The following is a 16,971-nucleotide window of genomic DNA, read 5'->3' as shown; positions in this document are numbered from 1 at the left end:
GTTACGGGCACGAATCGTGACATAGCATAAGACTCTTTAAACATATCACAGTATCACATTCTCAATCCCAGCTAGCTATTAATACTTATTATAACAGGGGTATATAACACCCCACATCGCCATCGATATAACACATTCCAATAGCATTATCAGCTTTGAATAATAAGTTTGCAAAACGCTATAAATATAGTTAGAAATCTGACAGCATGAGCATATGCATGCTTCGCGATCTGCATAGAGTAAGATCCATATAGGTAATAGTTTCTTATTACTATTAGTATCTCTTAAGGAAAGTTATATATGGGTAATGCTTTTGGTTAAAGTCTTGGTCAACATAGTGAATCTCATTTCATACTGCACTATATATAGAGAAATTAATTTTCTTCAGTAACCCCTATCTGCACGCCATCTTTTATAACAGCGCCGAGGACAAGAGTAGCTTGGTGATGACTTAGGCTATGAAATTTCTTAAGTAGACTTCATATATATATATATATATATATATATATATTTTCCAACGTAATTACTACAGACTTTGTTATCTTTAATCTTTTAGTAGCCCATGCTGGTGTTAACCGAACCTTGGACCTACCCTGCAGAGAAGTGGGGAGTCAAAACTGAAATGCTACTCCTATTCTCTGACTGGCTTGAATCGACACAAGCATCCTAAGATGAGCACCAGAGAGAAACTCACTATGCCCACCTATGGAAAAAAGGGGATCCACAACAACCAACAACCGTCTCACATCAATGAGACAAATATCCACAGCCGGGATATTGAGCGAGGCCATAAGAGCTTATGCTCTAACAACAGATGCCCTGTTTCTGCTATGTATCCTTGAGCAGCAACAGTTATTCAAGTAGCCTTTCCTGAACGCTAATGGCGCTGGCAAAGTGTTAAAGATTCTTTAACAGTGCTAGTGACCACGAGACTGTCATGTTCCGCGAGGGAGACTGGGTAGGGCCTTCAAGCTTTGTTTGGTTTTCGTGACACCGAGATTGGGTAGAAGACCAGCGAGTTTGGGCAACGCGCAACATCTTGGGACAGGGTGGACCGCTGCTTGATGAGAGGTCGAGGTGTGAAACTGGGCGCAACGAAGAGTATACTTACTATGGATAGTGTTTGGCCGTTCACTTCGCCGTGATGACAAGATGAAAAGTAACTCTAGCAGATAATGCACTGAAAGAGGGCCTTTCGAAGTAATGAACCAGCTTCTTACGGGGACGGAGGTGTTACAGTGGTGCGGGCACGTGAGTGCCATTGTGGCACTGCACACGAACACTGTCAAAGCACTCGGCGCATAGGTGAAAGTCACTGTCTTGGCACATTTTACAAAGATTCTCACCGCCTTCCGGGATGGTGAGCGTACAGGCGTCGCACCAAGCAAGTTGGGGATCAAACCGAACAGAGATGGGCTCGACAGGAGAGGGGTCGTCGGGAATAGGACTCCCAGTCCTTTCGGCATGCTGCTCTAGGAGCTGGAGGATCTGAGAGTTGCCAGTGCGACGCGCCCACCAGAAGAGGCTGAGGCCAAACCCGTCCAGGCTCTCAGTCCTCGTACCCCCGGACGTGAGTAAAAGTTTTACCACTTCGAAGTGACCGTTTCTTACAGCAGCAAACAGCGCTATTGAACCAGACCAGTCCTTGAAGCCCGGGTCAATTCGCCCATCGGCAAGTAATATTTGAACCACGCTGACTTGCCCGTACCTGGAAGCGACGAACAACGCCGTATGACCAAAGTTTCCTACCCGGCTAGTTTCGATATCCGGATTCGCAAGCAGCAGCTTGACCACCTCGGTGTGTCCATTCGCCGATGCCGAGTGTAATGGGGTCCATCCATCTCTTCTCTCAGTCCTAACGGTCGCTCCTTTCTCAATAAGCAACTTAGTTACCTGACAGTGCCCATATTGAGCTGCTGTGTGCAATGGCGTAAATCCTCTCCAAGTTGCAGCTATAATACTGGCTCCCTCGTCAACCAGCAACATGGCCACCTCGGTGTGCCCAGTACCGGACGCCGAGTGCAATGGAGTCACGCCCGCCTTTGTAGCGGCCATGATGTCGCTTCCTTTCTCAATAAGTAGCTTGACGATTTCGACATGCCTCCGACAGGATGCATAATGCAACGGCACCCATCCGTCCCTATCTGCAGCCACAACGCTAGCTCCGTTCTCGATAAGCAGCTTGACCATCTCGGCGTGCCCAGCCCAGATTGCGCTGTGCAACGGCATCCATCCCTTCCTATGTGGATCCATGGCTCTAGCTCCCTTCTCGATAAGAAGCTTAGCCACCTCGAGACGTCCCTCAACAACTGCGAAGAGCAATGGTGTCCAACCCTCATTGTCAACAGCCGATACGTCGGCGCCTGCATCGAGGAGAGCTTTCACAACTTCTTCGTTCCCCCTTCTGCAGGCGATGTCGAGGGCTGAGAGCCCAAGGCCGCTTCCTTCATTCACATTATAGTCTCGCTCTTTAATCAAGGTGTTAGCTACGTCGGTTAGCTCGAGTTTCGCTGCATAATAGAGCGGGCTCGGCGAGGCGGATTCAATCCCATCTTCCTGAGCCTCATGCTTTTGTGTTGTTGGGGTGGCCACTTTCTCAAAAAGCCCTTCAGCCTTGGCGTCCTGTTCATCGGACCATGCCCTCCAGGCATTCCAGGTCTTACTGCTTCTGTCAAAGAATCGGATGGCAAGGGTCAACATTTCCTCGTCGCTGCATATACCAGACTTGAAATGATGATGCCAAGCCCCTGCTGCATAGTTGCGGAGCGCCGTGCCGAGAGAAGATGCGTGATCTGTGATTTCCTGCCAGACACGCTCGAAGTTGATGTAGTAAAGGCAGGCTCTGGCGAGTAGAGTGTTTTGGTAGTTGGCTCGCAAGCGCTCGTTCTCTGATATCCAGCCTGGTGTTGGGAGGTTAACAAGCAGGAACTGCCTGACGGAAAAGTGCGCCAGGTGCACCGTCTGCTGGCCTGCAGAGCCGTCCGACTTCTGGCGCCTGACCTGGATGAGGGGGCCGCAGAGATCAACTATCTCGCTGTCGACATAGTCACCATCCACAGTGTCAGGCAGATCATCTACCGGAAGGTCGTCCGAATCAGTGATGAGAACCGCCTCGGTAATTTCGCAGACTGTCAGTGGACGTAGTGCGAACGCAGCCCAGCGCAACAGGGAGAAGATCCTCTCACGGTCTCGGCAGTTTTTAATTCTACTCCGGTTTCGGTCGTACAATCCGTGAAGCCCAGCCGGGGTCTCTTCGATAGCGCGACGGAGTTGCTTCATATTCAACCCTTTCCTCAGGGACTCCTCCTGCATCTTCAACCAGAGGAACTGGCCTTCACATCGATCAGCCATCGCTTCGGAGAGGGTCGACCGGACAACGTCATTCTTGTTTGGGAGCTTCCTGTTGATGATATGCCTAGAATAGGCGGCCGTATCGGATCGAACATCATGGCGCGATATCTTGTATTCGTCGAAGCTCCAGAGTGCGTTATCTGTGATAGCGTGGCGGATCTGGGGCTCATCACGGCTGACGACGAGAACTCTAGTGTTAGTCCCATCAACTGCGCCTGCGACGATACGAAGGAATTTGGCAACCGAAGCATTGCTGTCGTCCAAGTGGGTACATTCATCCAGACCATCAGCAATGAGTGTGCAGTTAGGAACAATGTGGAGAAGCTGTGCGAGGAGAGAGATGGCAGTCAAGCGTGTTGAGACGAAATCCAAGTCCTGCTCCCAAACCCGACGGACGTGCTTGTATGCGGGTTCGTGCTGCGAGGCGATCTGGGAAATCCATGACCGTATAGCCAGGAAAGGATCCTCACGGTTCTCGAGCTCGGATGAGAAGAAGAAATGGGCCACGGGTGTCGTAAGAGTGGGCACGAGGCGGTCCACGATGTTTGCACAGAGAATAGTCTTGCCAAATCCTGCTGGTCCGTTAATCCACAGCAGCTTTGCGCCAACTGTGAATTCAGAACTCAGCCAGTTCTGGAACACGACCCGTTCGAAGATCCAATCGCAAGTGCCGACTAGCTTCTTCTGGATGGAGTCGTCATAGTGCTCATTGGGGATTGAGCGATCAAGCCAGGAGTAGACTTCTCGTCGCGTCTCAGCTTGGATATGTTAGTCTCAGATCCCTTAGAAGTTCTCAGCTAGCGACCTGCCTCTATGCACCTCCTCGATTCGCGCCAAGATTCGCTGTAGCTCTGCGAGTGAAGCATGACCCGGGGCCGTCCCAGAAGAGAGCATGTCAGTTGCATCGGGAGGCACTAAGCTATTCAGCTGCTGCACGAGAGTCTCGAGCAGCTCGACTTGATCTGTCCGCTTTCCCTTGCCCCAGAGGGCCCAAGTAAGCTTCCGTCTCCTCATACCATGAAGCGACGGGGGCCCAATGGATCCTAAGGAAACCCCGTCGACAAGCGAAGGGGTCAGCTTTGACTGCGGTATGGACTGGTTGCTCGACTCGCATATGGTATTGATGATCCTGAGAACATCCTCTACTGCCGCCGCTATATCGCGGTCGTCGAGAGCGGGATGATGGTCTTCTGCCAGAGTTGTTTTTTCAAGTCCCACACGTCGGCCCCATTTCTCAAGAAGGACCTTGGTAGCCCTGAATCTAGCGTCCAGCACACCAGATTCCGTCCCGAATGACAGGTAGGCCTGCACCTTGTCTGCGGCTTCTAAGCATGAGCTGAAGAGACCGACAAGCCCGACGACTCCAATGGCGAGGCCGATAGGTTCCATGATGATGCGATGGATGATGATGAATGGTGAATAGGGTGAATGTTGTCGCACTGAGCGTGCTAAAAGGATTAACGGTAAGGAAAGGAATAATAAGCAGTAGTGTATTAATTAATTATTGCCTGCAGTTAACTGCTGTGCGGGGTACTCTATACTATAGAGTTAAAGCATATAGCGCCTTATAGGTTTATGCTTAAATGCAATTTTATATAGTTATACATAGGCAGTGCTGTTCAGGCATATAGGGCCTACTTAAGTATTAAAGACAGAAACAGGCCCTATTTTACTTTTTAGTCTAGTTATATATCCTTAATAATTATTATTTACATTATTAGCTTGCTAATAATCAAATTTATATAAGAAGTTTTATAATACTAGTAAGATAAAAGCTTTATAATAATTAAAATAAATATTTATTAGTAATTAGTATTTTAAGTGCTATAATAGCTATAATAAATTTTAAATAAGTAGGAATATAAAAGAAATACTTATAAATTCTTCGCCTAGCCCGTCACATCCATAAGCTGTACTAACTCAATGCTTTCTCTATGGGCCAGTTTGTGGCCAATTTCTGTTTGTATTGAGTTTGTTTATATTAAGTAACCTTCTCGATCCTACCGTGTTTTTAGTACCTATGTTGACAGCCTAAAGCATATACTTATGGTTATACCTCCTCCCTTAGTTATTATTTTTATATTGTTTAAATACTTAATCCTATTTCTTAGTTACTACTAACTTAGGGATATAAAATATAAAATCAAAATACTTTTAATAAAATTTCTAACTAATAACTAATAGAGTCTTAACTTGGCTCCTATTTTTTATATTTTGATCCCAACCCAACAGATTGAAGTCAACCCTCTTCCCCTTTTCACCCTCCGCTAGGGCCGACATGATTGCTCCGTTCAACAGGAATGTTCCGTCTATTTCCCGTCCGGGTACCAGCTCGAATAGTGTGGGATCCAACCTAGTCTTTAACCTTACTACCAACATAACCTGGAGATGAGCCTCTTCAGAGCGACTAACGTCGTAGTATCTATTGGCCCAAGTATTTACATCTGTGTTGAATAATGTGCCTAGTGCGAGACGCGTATCGTATAACCAAAACGCCCCTCGATTTAGTGGCTCCACGGTAGGTAGACAAGGATTCATTGGCGTACCGTGGATGCTCAAGAGGGTCGGCAAGCTCCCATTAACACCGGTAGGGACGTAGCCAGAGGCGAAGGATACTGGAATTATGATTTCCAGTTGTGTTGGGATCCAAACTAGGAAAGTACTGACTTCCTTGATTTCAAAAATCAAAGCTGTTGGGCGCCCTCCGCTGACTGTCAACGGCCTGGCGTCCTTGCCTCTGCGGCTCGTGAGACTATAGCATTCCATGTTAAACCCGTGATGTACTAAGATTCGCCGTGGTGGTAATCGATGAAAGATATCCTGTGAGGCTGGAGCCCCATCAGTCGTCTGCAACATCGCTGCAGTGGCTGGGGCCGGTCGTGGTGATTGAGGTGGTTAAAGCGGGCCATCACGGGTAACACAACTCGACACACGAGGATCTCTTCAAACACGGCCTACGAGGCCTAGTTATCTCTGCAGGAGAGGATTACGGGCACCCCAGTATGTTTGGCCCAATAAGCTTCCATCCACTTAGATTGTACTGTGCCCATCTGGGACGATAGTCACAATCTTTGCCCAAGATGCCTTTCCTTGCGATTCCCTAACAACAGAACATAGGTTTCTCGCTGACGCACTTTACCATGGTTATTATCGATTACATGACAAAAGAAGGCAAAGATCCGCCCAAATTTCTGGCTATGCAGTCTCCCTCCTGTTCAAAGTATATCGGTTCAGCTAAAACTATCCCTATAACAGATTTTAACAACCGCAAAGTTATTTCGTGTGATTCTAATAGTCTTCATGTGGCTCTCGAGGGCGCCACAGAGGAGCGAATTGTTCAGAAAACACTGAAAACCCCAATCGCTCATGTGAAAAACTGGGCGTATAACACACCGACGATATGGCTTGGGGATCAATTGATAAGGAACAAACTCAAGAGAGAATTTCCGGATCGGAAACTTGTGCTTGACGATGAAATGTTCAAAGATCCGCAGACCTTCGAGGAGGAAATTGGGGGTCCAACCATTGCGCAGCAGAGCGAGAAGGAATTTATTCGTGCAGAGCAAGCCACGCTGGACTTCATGTGGCCATTGCTCTGGAATTTCAGCAAACCTACGCCACACAAAGGCACTGATTCAGCGAGACATCAGACAAAGTTTATCAAGGTTATCGCTTCGTCTGAGGGTATTACTCACCAAGAGGTTATTGGATACCCAGACATGACTTCTGTTCATGCTAAGCGATCGAAAGGTAGCAAGAAACATGGGGATATCAAATATAAGGATGTGTCAAGAAAGATCAAGAAGGATGATTCAACCGATCTTACTGTGCCGATGCTAAAGGTAATAGGAAAAGGAATCAATCTGGGCGGAGACAGCGACGGCGGAGAGGAAACAGATGAGGAGGACAAGACGAAAACGAAGCTGAAGAAGGAAACGAAGGAAAGCAAATTAAAGAAGAAAGTTCGCAAAGGTGATGAGGAGAAAGGAGATGTTGAAACATTCAATTACCAACACCATTGGGAAGATGATCTCATGATACCTCCCCTCACGGGAGATCGTGTCGAGCCTGCTGTACAAGTCGTGGCTCCCAACGCAACGGCGAATTCTGAGAGAGAGACTCTGCTACTCGGGGTCTTTTTCGCTGATTTGGGACGGTCTTTCTCATCTGAACATGCAACTGAAGGCGAAGAGGAATCCGAGACATTGGCTGAGGCATGGTTCCGAGATTGTTTAGGGGCTTCGTCCATCATGATCGACAAGCCCCCCAATTCCGTTGGTCCAGAGGGAGTCACCAAGATAACGATCACCGGGCCCCAGGAGGCAAAGCAAACGAGCATCGATTCAGGCGTGGCAAGCTTCTCCTTCACCACCGACAAAGCGGTGCGAGAAAGGCAATTCGACAGCACTAGCATAGTTGTCACCGAGGATCAAACGCCATTGGGTTACGATGCACGAACCAATGGATTAATTCTGGGACTTGAGACTTTACAGAACTTCACCTTGGGGGATTTGCTGACCATGGTGCAATACCCAGCAGAACCCTGGGTCAAGGACTTGCTCAGCGATATTCCATTGGCAGCCCCAAAGCCAGGTTCTCGTTCTGGACTGTGGTTCCAACCAGAAGCAGACTTGTACACGGTTGTGCGTGTCAAAACCAGTGTCAGCGATGTGAGTTCCGCAGGGAAGATCGCCGATCTAGTCAAGCGGTTAACGGACCTTCATATTCAGAGTATCGAGGTGATCGGTTTCGCGATATTTGAACCCGCCAATATGCTGACCGGAAGCATGGTAATGGTGCAGTCCAGAATATCGCTCCATGTAACACTCAGAGACTACAATGCGGTTGGGCTTGCCATGGTCTTTTCCGATCAAGGAATTGAGTTCACTCTGAAGCTTGGAGATACCCCCCAACTCTTGGAATCCTGTTTTAGGTGGTTGGACAGTCGGCTTTCTCATCTTAACTCGGACCAAATCTCGTCATACAACCCTACCCCTGTTGATGAAAATCACACTGACCCAGTGGCTTCCATCACTAAGCAATTTGACAGCGCACTCAAGTCTTTTTGTTCGAACTACAAGCCTCGTCGTATTCAAATGGCAGTTGGATTTGACTACAAGCTGACTCACTTTTCGATCGACATGCAGTCTACGTTTGACAAGGGCGCTCCTCCAGGCAAGCATGTACCCATCCTTTTCAGCATTAACTAGGCTCAGGGTCTGTTGAATATCGCTGGCCAACTTTGGAGGCAGCAGCAGGCAGCCATACCATTCAACATCGACCCGTTCAAGGAAGACTTTATCGACCTCAAGTTTGACTTGGAGGATGCTGTCGATGGGATATCCATATCACGCTTGATTGACAGTGAGAAACCAATCACATTTCCAAAGGGCATACCCAGCGTCATAAAAAGGGGTTATGCTGGTGTAGCAATCACAGACGGATCACCCATCTTCACATTGAAGGGCTCACTTGTATGCGATATACCTGATCTCAGTACCGACATACCAGCAATCTAGTTGGATAGTTTGGATCTTCATTTGCAGTACCAACCAACAAAAGAGACATTTATCCAGTTCCGTGGATCGGCCAAGGTCGAAACGCCACCAGACGACAAGGGCGCATATGACACCATTGTAATGCGTGTTGTGGTGTCATACGACAGAACTGATATTGGACGCCAGTGGCGCATCACAGCTTCAGCCAGGGATATAAAGTTTGCTGCTCTGTTTAGTTTCTTCCGAGAAGACGGTTCGAACTACAGCCTGACGGATTTCATGTCCCAGCTCGCTATCCCCAGGGTTGAAGTAGAATACGTCTATACTTCTCAGCAACCCTCAGAGCTTTTGATATCAGGGAGTATCAAACTTGGCCCCATCCTACTCCAGATGGACTACAAGCAGAAGAAGGGAGAGGAGTGGTCTTTCGAGGCCGATGTTAGACCTGATGCCGAGCTTCAGGGGAGGGAAGTGACAATGAAGTTTCTCTTGAGTGGCCTTCTGGATGACCTAGACAGTGTTCCTGAGTTCATCACCAACCTCGCCTTGTCCCTCGATGAGGTGAAAGGTGGTATAAAGTGCTACTCAGTCACACAAATGTCTGCCTCTGGCCAAACCCTGAAATACTCTGTCTTCTCTCTGGAACTGGATGTGGGAGACTTCTCGTTCACCTTTGCCCAAATCCAGCGATACGACACCTTCGAGGCAACGGCTACTATGAAACCACCAACCCGTATACTGCGCTTCGGTATCACCGGCTTTCCAGAAATTGCAGATGTCATGGTGGTTGGAAACTTCAAGCCGCCATTTGATGAGCTGGATGTACTTTGGGTGAGCGCAGACTTGACTCAACCTGAACTCGACATTCTCAACCAAAAGGCCTTTGCAGGTCACTCACCATTACTCTACCAGAAAAACGTCAAGGCTTAGCCAGACGCAGAGAAGCTTTCAAAGCCTCCGGTTCTCCTCCAATCCGGCTGCCATTTTCAAGTACTTCTGCACGAATCCAGCACCCCAACTCTGGTATTGGACTATGCCTTCCGCAAGTCCAAACAATCACCCCAAGATGATCGAGATGGCAAGCTGATCCATCTACCTCCGGCGACAGGCGACTCTGGAGAGCCAGCCGCTGTGCAAGGCGACACCGTCGTGGCGCCGCTGACCAAGACCTCCGGCCCGCTGTCAGTGCGCAGTATCAGTGTCAAAGCCACATGTGCCAGCAGGATTGTGATTACAATCGACGGCTCGGTTACCCTTGGACCCGTTGGGCTTGCCCTTCTGGGCTTCGCGGTTGGCTTAGACTTTGCGACTGTCAAGAACCCATCGCAGTTGATGAATGCAAAGCCTGACTTCAGCCTGGATGGAATGGCCGTCGTCTTCGATCGCGCACCGGTCCGGCTGGCTGGTTTATTTTCGAGGGCGGCCAAACAAGAGGGTGCCGAGTACCGTGGTGGAATCGCCATCACGGTCGGTTCCTGGTCTGCGATTGCCATGGGTGCGTACGAGGAGCTTCAGACGTACAAGTCGTTGTTTGCTTTTGGGGTCATACAGGGGCCTCTGGTAGAGTTTGGCTGCGCTGAGATCAAAGGCGTTGCAGGTGGCTTTGGGTACAATTCGCATCTTACGTTACCCGACGTTGACCATGTCACCAACTTTCCTCTCGTTGCCATGAACAAAGGACTCGCAGAGCCAAAAGGCGACATTATGCTTCAACTGATAGAGCTAACCTCAGGTCCTGGGATGCAGTGCATCACTCCCGAAAAGGATTCGCTGTGGCTCGCGGCTGGTATGTACGCCCCTCTCTGATGTGTGCTCAGTGCAGCGTATATTTCTTGGTAAATAGCGCCTGCAGATTACTAATGTTGTTGCTTGCAGGAATCTCAATCAAGGCCTTGCAAGTGTTAGACGTACTCGCCGTTCTTGCCTTGGACCCTTCTTCAGACCCAAAGTTTGGTCTCATTGCCGAGGCCACTGCTATAATCCCGAAAGGAGTAGACCGCGAGAAGGCTTTTGTTGTCATCGAGCTGCATCTTATCGCCGTTGTTGATCCCGGCCACGGTCTTCTCACAGTGACTGGGCAGTTGACGCCTCGGTCCTACATTCTCAGCCCTTCATGCAGTGTCACCGGTGGATTCTGTATAGCATACTTCTTTGAGGGCTCTGGACATGAAGGGGACTGGGTATTGTCTATCGGTGGCTACCATCCAAGCTTCCAGATTCCTGCCCACTACCCACCAACGCCCCCTAGACTCGGAATTTCATGGGTCTATGACAACGAATTAAGCATCACAGGTGAGGCTTACTTTGCCATCACTCCCGCCGCTTGCATGGGAGGGGGTCGGCTAGATGCAGTCTTCTCCACTGGTCGAACCAAGGCGACTTTCAGCGCCTACACGAACTTCCTCATGTACTTTCGCCCGTTTCACTTCCAGAGCGAGATTGGTGTTAGCGTGTATGCCTCCACAGTCATCGGCTGGCGCTGGTTCAGCGTGGAGATACAAGTCGAGATCAGTGCTATGCTGGAGCTACATGGGCCACCTATAGCTGGCGTTGCCCACTTGCACTTCTGGTTCCTTGAGATATCCGTACGCTTCGGCCCAGATTCTCCTGGCGTGCCCAGACTTACCACTTCACAATTCTTGGTCATGATCAAGCAAGCCGAGAACGATGAGGAGGCAGCGAGAGTAGAAGACCATTTGTTCAGCATCCAGAGAGGCGAAATTGCCAATAATCAAAACCTAGTCAAGAAGGATCCAGTCCTCGAGGAACATGTCGTGCGAGCATCACAGCTGCAGCTCAACATTCAATCGAGGTTCCCGATCTTGGACGCGGCCTGTAATAACAAGCCTGCTGCAATACAGAATTTCGACAGCATCTTTATCAGCCCAATGCAAATTGCAAGCCCCGTCACAACATCGACTTTGAAAGTCACAGTTACAGAGACTGATACTAATAACTACCCTGCGTTTTCATGCACACCAATAATCAAGAAAATTCCCTCAATGATGTGGAAAAAGTGTAAGTTTCTTCTTCCTTGGTCTCTTGATTGTGATTGAAATCCCGTTTGATTCTTACTGATTCCGACAGACGAGGGTGATATCAATCCCAGTTCACTCGGTAACTCTACCAACAAGACTTTCGCAATGGGTATTATGATCGAGCCAGAGAAAAGCGCGGCATCGAATGAGGGCCTTGCCGCGTACTCGGTGATCAAATTCTCATCTGAGAGCATTTTCCATCCTGTCCCTGAAATCAAATCACTTGAAACGGCACAGATGACAGTCTCTCTAGATTCTCAGAGCTCACAGAATGACGAAATGACAAGGCAAAGAGTCAAGCAGATCTTCAGAGATTCCCAAGTCGGGGTAGCACAACAAAATGTCTTGGATTGTTGGTCATTGTTTAAGGCCAGGTACACAGGAGGCGGTTGGCAATTCGCATCACCCAAGCCATCTTCTGCAAGCAAAGCAACAATGCCTCCAGACATAAATGCTATGCTAAGAGACAGGTTCGCTCAGGCTTTACCAGTCATTCTTGGATAAGAGAAGCCATAAACATTTTAGCCTCCACGGGCATGGTTTGCGACCTGGTGGGATGTTTGTCACACGCTGGAGAGAAAACAGGCTCTAAAGCAGTTAACACACTGGCGGCCTTCTTTCAAGCCAGCAGTCCCGGTCCAATCTTGCAATAGCGAGTGTATTATATACTGCATAGTTCTCTTTACCAGCCCTATAGACTGGTTCCAGTAACGCACTCTCCGTTTCGGATTAGAGGATTTAATTAATATCAGCCTTAAGCTTGAGCAGTACGGCAGGCTAATGGTTGCTTGGCGTGAGCAGTTCATATTGCATCACGGCTTATTTGGTGCCAGAAACCGTTGCAATTGGCACTACTAGTGCGCAGTATGTGTCAACTGCCATCGCTAATTCGCTTCAGGGTCGGTTAATCCTTGGCACGCAAGGCTCTTTTGCAATTATATCAAGGAACAAGATTGAGAGCCAGAGCTTGGAGCGCGGGAATATATTTAAAGGCTTATCTACTTGGCCCTTTAATTATCGCGAAGTTTCAGAAATAGTCCATAGTATTTACTCGGGGAATAAAGCAATAGGAACATAAATGCAGTAGTATTAAAGGCGCCGTTGAGAGCTTCACCAATTGAAGCTTGTTTTTATCACTCTATAGGCAAGGGGATCAAACAGCCTGATTGGCTAGATTCCATTCTTGTCATATGATACTTTCTAATGGCGTAGGGCGATTGGCTGAAAACCACACTTCCCCATAAGTCTGGCGGATCAACTATTCTCCTGCCCCCTCATTAATTCCCTTCGTCTGATCATTCTACCTAACCGCTTCGCATTCACGCACTCACCGAGTCCTTTCACAATGTCCCATCATCACAACTTGACCCTCGACCATCGGGGCTCCTCAACGCCATTATCTTCTCCTTCATGAGAAGCTCTTCAATAATATTTTAATGTTCCCCAACGAACCGGCCGAATCCGACACCGCCCGCCTCTGAAACGCGTTCAAGAGAAAAGTCGGTGAAATCGCGCTGCAGACCGTATAAAATTCCGTATTGTACCCATCAAACGAGCGCGCCTCCTTTGCTGGAACGATCGGGGCCTGCGGAGGGGACTGTTGATGTCTTGCAGCTCAAGTTCTGGAGCTCGACAGTTGCCCGGCTTGCGAGAAGCTGGTCTTTGCTCTGGTACAACATAATCTGTTGGTCTTTTCCTCTTCGGAGTGGACTGTAAAGGGAACTTGCTCCGGCTTGCAGCTCAGTTCTGGAGACGGAGCGAGTTTCTTGTCAGATAACGCTGATTCTGGGGGTTGGCGTGTTGGGTGTGTAGGTGAGTGCTGTTCCGGATTGTCGCTAACTGCTAGAATTGGACATGGCGACGTTATCGAGTCTCGATGTGAATAACATTGCGCCTGCTGTTGTTACGTGGCGATGGATCAATGAGACGCGTTTTTTGGTCGGACCAGATCCTCAGATCAGAGACATCACCATCACGACTCGCTTCGACAGTCAAGAAACGTTGTTCGACCTCAACATCCCCATCAGGCTCAAGGGCATCAAGACGGGCACGTTCTTGATTGTTAGAGTCCTTCCATCGTCGATATCCTCCTTCGACTTCATCGAGGCCCCATCAGTTCCCGATGAAGTGCGCGACAAGTTCCACTCGAGTACCCTCCTCCTCGACTTTCGACTGAACCAACGCCCCAAACTCCTCGTCTCCGTCGAGGCTGATGAACCGTTATCTCCCCAACGGACACAATCGGGTGCTGTTCTCGATGCCCTTCGTGAACTTGCAAACGTCACTGTGTTCTCCGTCTACATCGCAAACTCAGCGACGTCCAAGGCGCAGCTCCAACAGATCCGTCACGCCATTAGCGATGGTCTGTTCCTCTTCATCCAAGATGATCTCACCACCATGTTTCGCGGCACCGGGGGTAAGGTCGTCACCCTCCCATCTTCCACACAATTGCCGCCGCCCGCCTACGATGAAACTGAGCCTCCACCACCTCCCGCTCCAATTTATGATCGAAAGCGACCGCGGAAAGACGATCGTGAAGAACGAGATGATGACATCGCGTTGATCTGGGCGAAGCTCGAGATGATACAGACGCGGCATAGCGAAGAGCTGTATGCGCTTCGGGACGAGAACAAGGACCTCAAGCAAGAGATCAATGATCTGCGCGAGCGATTGATCGAGTCAGAGAGGAAGCGTCAAGACTTGGAAGAAGAGTTCGGGTCGTTGGCTGGATTGACGAGTGAGAGGGTCAGAGAGTTGGAGGAGCATACGGACGTTACGTTTTCAGAAGTCTGGCAGGACATGGGCGAGTTGACTAGCGAGGTCAATGCCATAAAGCTGCGGATTGATGAGGATGAGTTGGTGAATAGAGTCAAATTCAGAGTTGTTGATCACATCACGGCGAGTCTATCTCGAGACATGCCGCCGGATGATTGATGATTCGGCGATGGATCAGACATATGAAGCAATGACACCAGTCGAGTTCAAGCGGTCTCGGTAACCTGACTGGCCCTTGTTGCGGCTATACTCTCCCAACAGACCACCGTGCCAATGACGGTGGGCCCAGACGGCAACAAGATCAAACCCTCGCAGTATCTTGGGCCATCTTTGGTGCAGTGGCAGTGGCATTGGCCTTTGCCTTCCTCGCTGCGACGGACACCATCCCAAGTGACTTGACTCGTGAATGGACAATGGTCTCGGGCATGGCAGTACGTCTGCCTCCTCTCCTTAGCCCTCGTCATGTTGACACCTTGAACAGACCACGCCCTCGCCATCTTACATATTTAGCGTAGCGCATCAATCCATCCCTGCGAGCAAATGCTCTCGCTTTCACAGCCCGTTCAGTCCCATCTTGACATGTATCTGCATTTGAACGCACACCATTTCTTGAACTACCTTGCCTCAACCCAATGTGACCGCCATTCATGTCGTCCAACGACCATGTCTCTTCAAATGTATACACCACGCGACATCGCATTTACTGATGCTATATACCATCAATATCCACGTCTTGTCATTGTGATGGAGCCGAAAGCCGTCATCCAAGCTCTTAGAATCAGTCCGTTTCACCTTGCGCCGCTGAACGATTGCGGAATAAATCTTGATCATGATACAGGCTAAGCTCAAGCTGTTCCGATCATGTACTGCCATCGTTGCGAGCAACTCCATCACGAACTTGACATGTAGTGCCAACCTCAGACGATGCGTCCGCTTCTTTCAACCTCAAGATCATGCACATATTAACTACTAAAATCTAATTAGCTGCAGTACAATGGCAAGATCAACAACTTACTAAATAAGTAGACCAAGAAGGAATAAAAGTTTATCTATATAGAAGTAAAATAAACTTCAAGACCCTAATATATACTTATGTCTCATGCTTATGATGTTTATTATAGATTTAGTGTCTAGTTTAAGTTAGCATGTTAGTCTTTTCTAAGATTCGAATCACCCCCGTACTAAGTTACCAGTTATTACAGTAGAAATTCATATCATGTACTTGAACTCGGAACTCCGGTAGAAGAACTGGCTCTCGCGGCTCCAGTGGAAGAGCTATGTCTCCGCCCTTGCATAACAGCGACCAAACGGTTCAGGATACTGAACTCCAGCTTGAGTTTGATGCTATATGCAAGAGCTTTGTAGCTGGTCTGGAGGCTGTAGAGATTGGCATACTCGAATGCAAGGATGGTAATGTCGAGGATAACGATCAAAATGCTCACGCCAATCAGATGTCGCATCACGTCCCTATGCCCATCGCGTCCGGTGATAGCGGTGACTCGCAGGAATTTTATTGTTGCGAGAATATAAAGGCCCGATATGACCAATTCTTGAAGGAAGAAGATTGTCACTTGGACCTTTTCCCATACTGAATATGGGTTAACGAAAGCGCCTGGGTTAGATGAATTAGAGCCGTAAACCAGAATGGTCGTCGGTACGTAACAAATTACCGCGTCGACATAGATTGCGATAAGAACAGCCCGAAGAATCCTCGGATGCCGCAGGACAAGGTGTAGTCGCGAGTATAGGACCAAAGACTGCCCCGTTACCATCGGCCACCATCCCACGACTATCAGTGTGACGTATATGTACGGATTGGTCTCCGGCCGAAAGTTCTTGAGGGTGAAACCGATAGTGTATGGCAATATACCCCATGTGGCGGCGACAAAGCTCCAGAAATACAGACCACCCCATCTCTGGAAGGTGATCAAGATACAGTAATTGAGTTCGATGAAATTGTACATCGCAATAGCCAAGAAACAAGCAATGACAAAGGCGTTTGGTCCAGTGAGAGGGGCTTCTCGGGCCTGGGGACTATTACTCCTTGGTATCATCATCAGGATGTGCCAAAGAAAGATGAGGTATTTCGATGGTTCCTGGGGCCAATTTTGCCGAGTGCTATCGATGGCTGCGCTGCCCTCAAGCCGGATTGGATGAGCATCGAGATAGGGTGGTAATTGCCAAGCGAAGTGTTGAGCTAGGCCACAACGCCCGCTCGGTATCGTTTCATTCAACCAGGAGGGTGAACTAGATGAGTTATAACATAGCAAATGTGATAACAATTCACCATAAATGCCGTTTGTCGATGT

At 48.7% G+C, this 16,971-nt stretch overlaps 4 protein-coding genes across 4 annotated transcripts; 2 read left to right on the top strand and 2 right to left on the bottom strand.

Annotated features, from left to right (window-relative positions):
- Positions 1-713: 713 nt before the first annotated feature.
- Positions 714-4,828, bottom strand: FOXG_08877 (uncharacterized protein). The gene is made up of 2 exons (XM_018387903.1): positions 4,161-4,828; positions 714-4,109 (listed from the first exon to the last, which is right to left on the bottom strand). Exons 1-2 carry the CDS (start codon positions 4,738-4,740, stop codon positions 1,234-1,236), a joined length of 3,456 nt encoding a protein of 1,151 aa, XP_018245863.1. The 5' UTR covers positions 4,741-4,828; the 3' UTR covers positions 714-1,233.
- Positions 4,829-6,491: 1,663 nt separating this feature from the next.
- On the top strand, positions 6,492-12,391 carry FOXG_08876 (uncharacterized protein; the record flags this gene model as incomplete). Its single annotated transcript, XM_018387902.1, has 6 exons — positions 6,492-8,534; positions 8,568-8,825; positions 8,871-9,738; positions 9,790-10,635; positions 10,725-11,867; positions 11,937-12,391. The coding sequence occupies 6 exons, from the start codon at positions 6,492-6,494 to the stop codon at positions 12,389-12,391; spliced, it is 5,613 nt and encodes a 1,870-aa protein (XP_018245862.1).
- An 802-nt stretch (positions 12,392-13,193) lies between these two features.
- FOXG_08875 (uncharacterized protein) lies at positions 13,194-15,601 on the top strand. The gene is made up of 2 exons (XM_018387901.1): positions 13,194-15,093; positions 15,144-15,601. The coding sequence occupies exon 1, from the start codon at positions 13,742-13,744 to the stop codon at positions 14,819-14,821; it is 1,080 nt and encodes a 359-aa protein (XP_018245861.1). The 5' UTR covers positions 13,194-13,741; the 3' UTR covers positions 14,822-15,093; positions 15,144-15,601.
- Positions 15,602-15,876: 275 nt separating this feature from the next.
- FOXG_19940 (uncharacterized protein) lies at positions 15,877-16,738 on the bottom strand (the record flags this gene model as incomplete). The annotated part of the gene is made up of 1 exon (XM_018400201.1): positions 15,877-16,738. Exon 1 carries the CDS (start codon positions 16,717-16,719, stop codon positions 15,877-15,879), a length of 843 nt encoding a protein of 280 aa, XP_018245860.1. The 5' UTR covers positions 16,720-16,738.
- Between the last annotated feature and the right edge of the window lie 233 nt (positions 16,739-16,971).

Source organism: Fusarium oxysporum, chromosome 9, assembly GCF_000149955.1.
Source record: "Fusarium oxysporum f. sp. lycopersici 4287 chromosome 9, whole genome shotgun sequence".
NCBI lineage: Eukaryota > Fungi > Ascomycota > Sordariomycetes > Hypocreales > Nectriaceae > Fusarium > Fusarium oxysporum.
Note: the sequence above shows the minus strand (reverse complement) of the source record. Positions and strands in the feature narration are given on the sequence as shown.

Coding starts and splice junctions, on each gene's coding strand:
- FOXG_08877 (XM_018387903.1), bottom strand. CDS start 4,740: ATGGAACCTATCGGCCTCGCCATTGGAGTCGTCGGGCTTGTCGGTCTC. Junction 4,110..4,160: donor AATCGAGGAGGTGCATAGAG/GCAGGTCGCTAG, acceptor AACATATCCAAG/CTGAGACGCGACGAGAAGTC.
- FOXG_08875 (XM_018387901.1), top strand. CDS start 13,742: ATGGCGACGTTATCGAGTCTCGATGTGAATAACATTGCGCCTGCTGTT.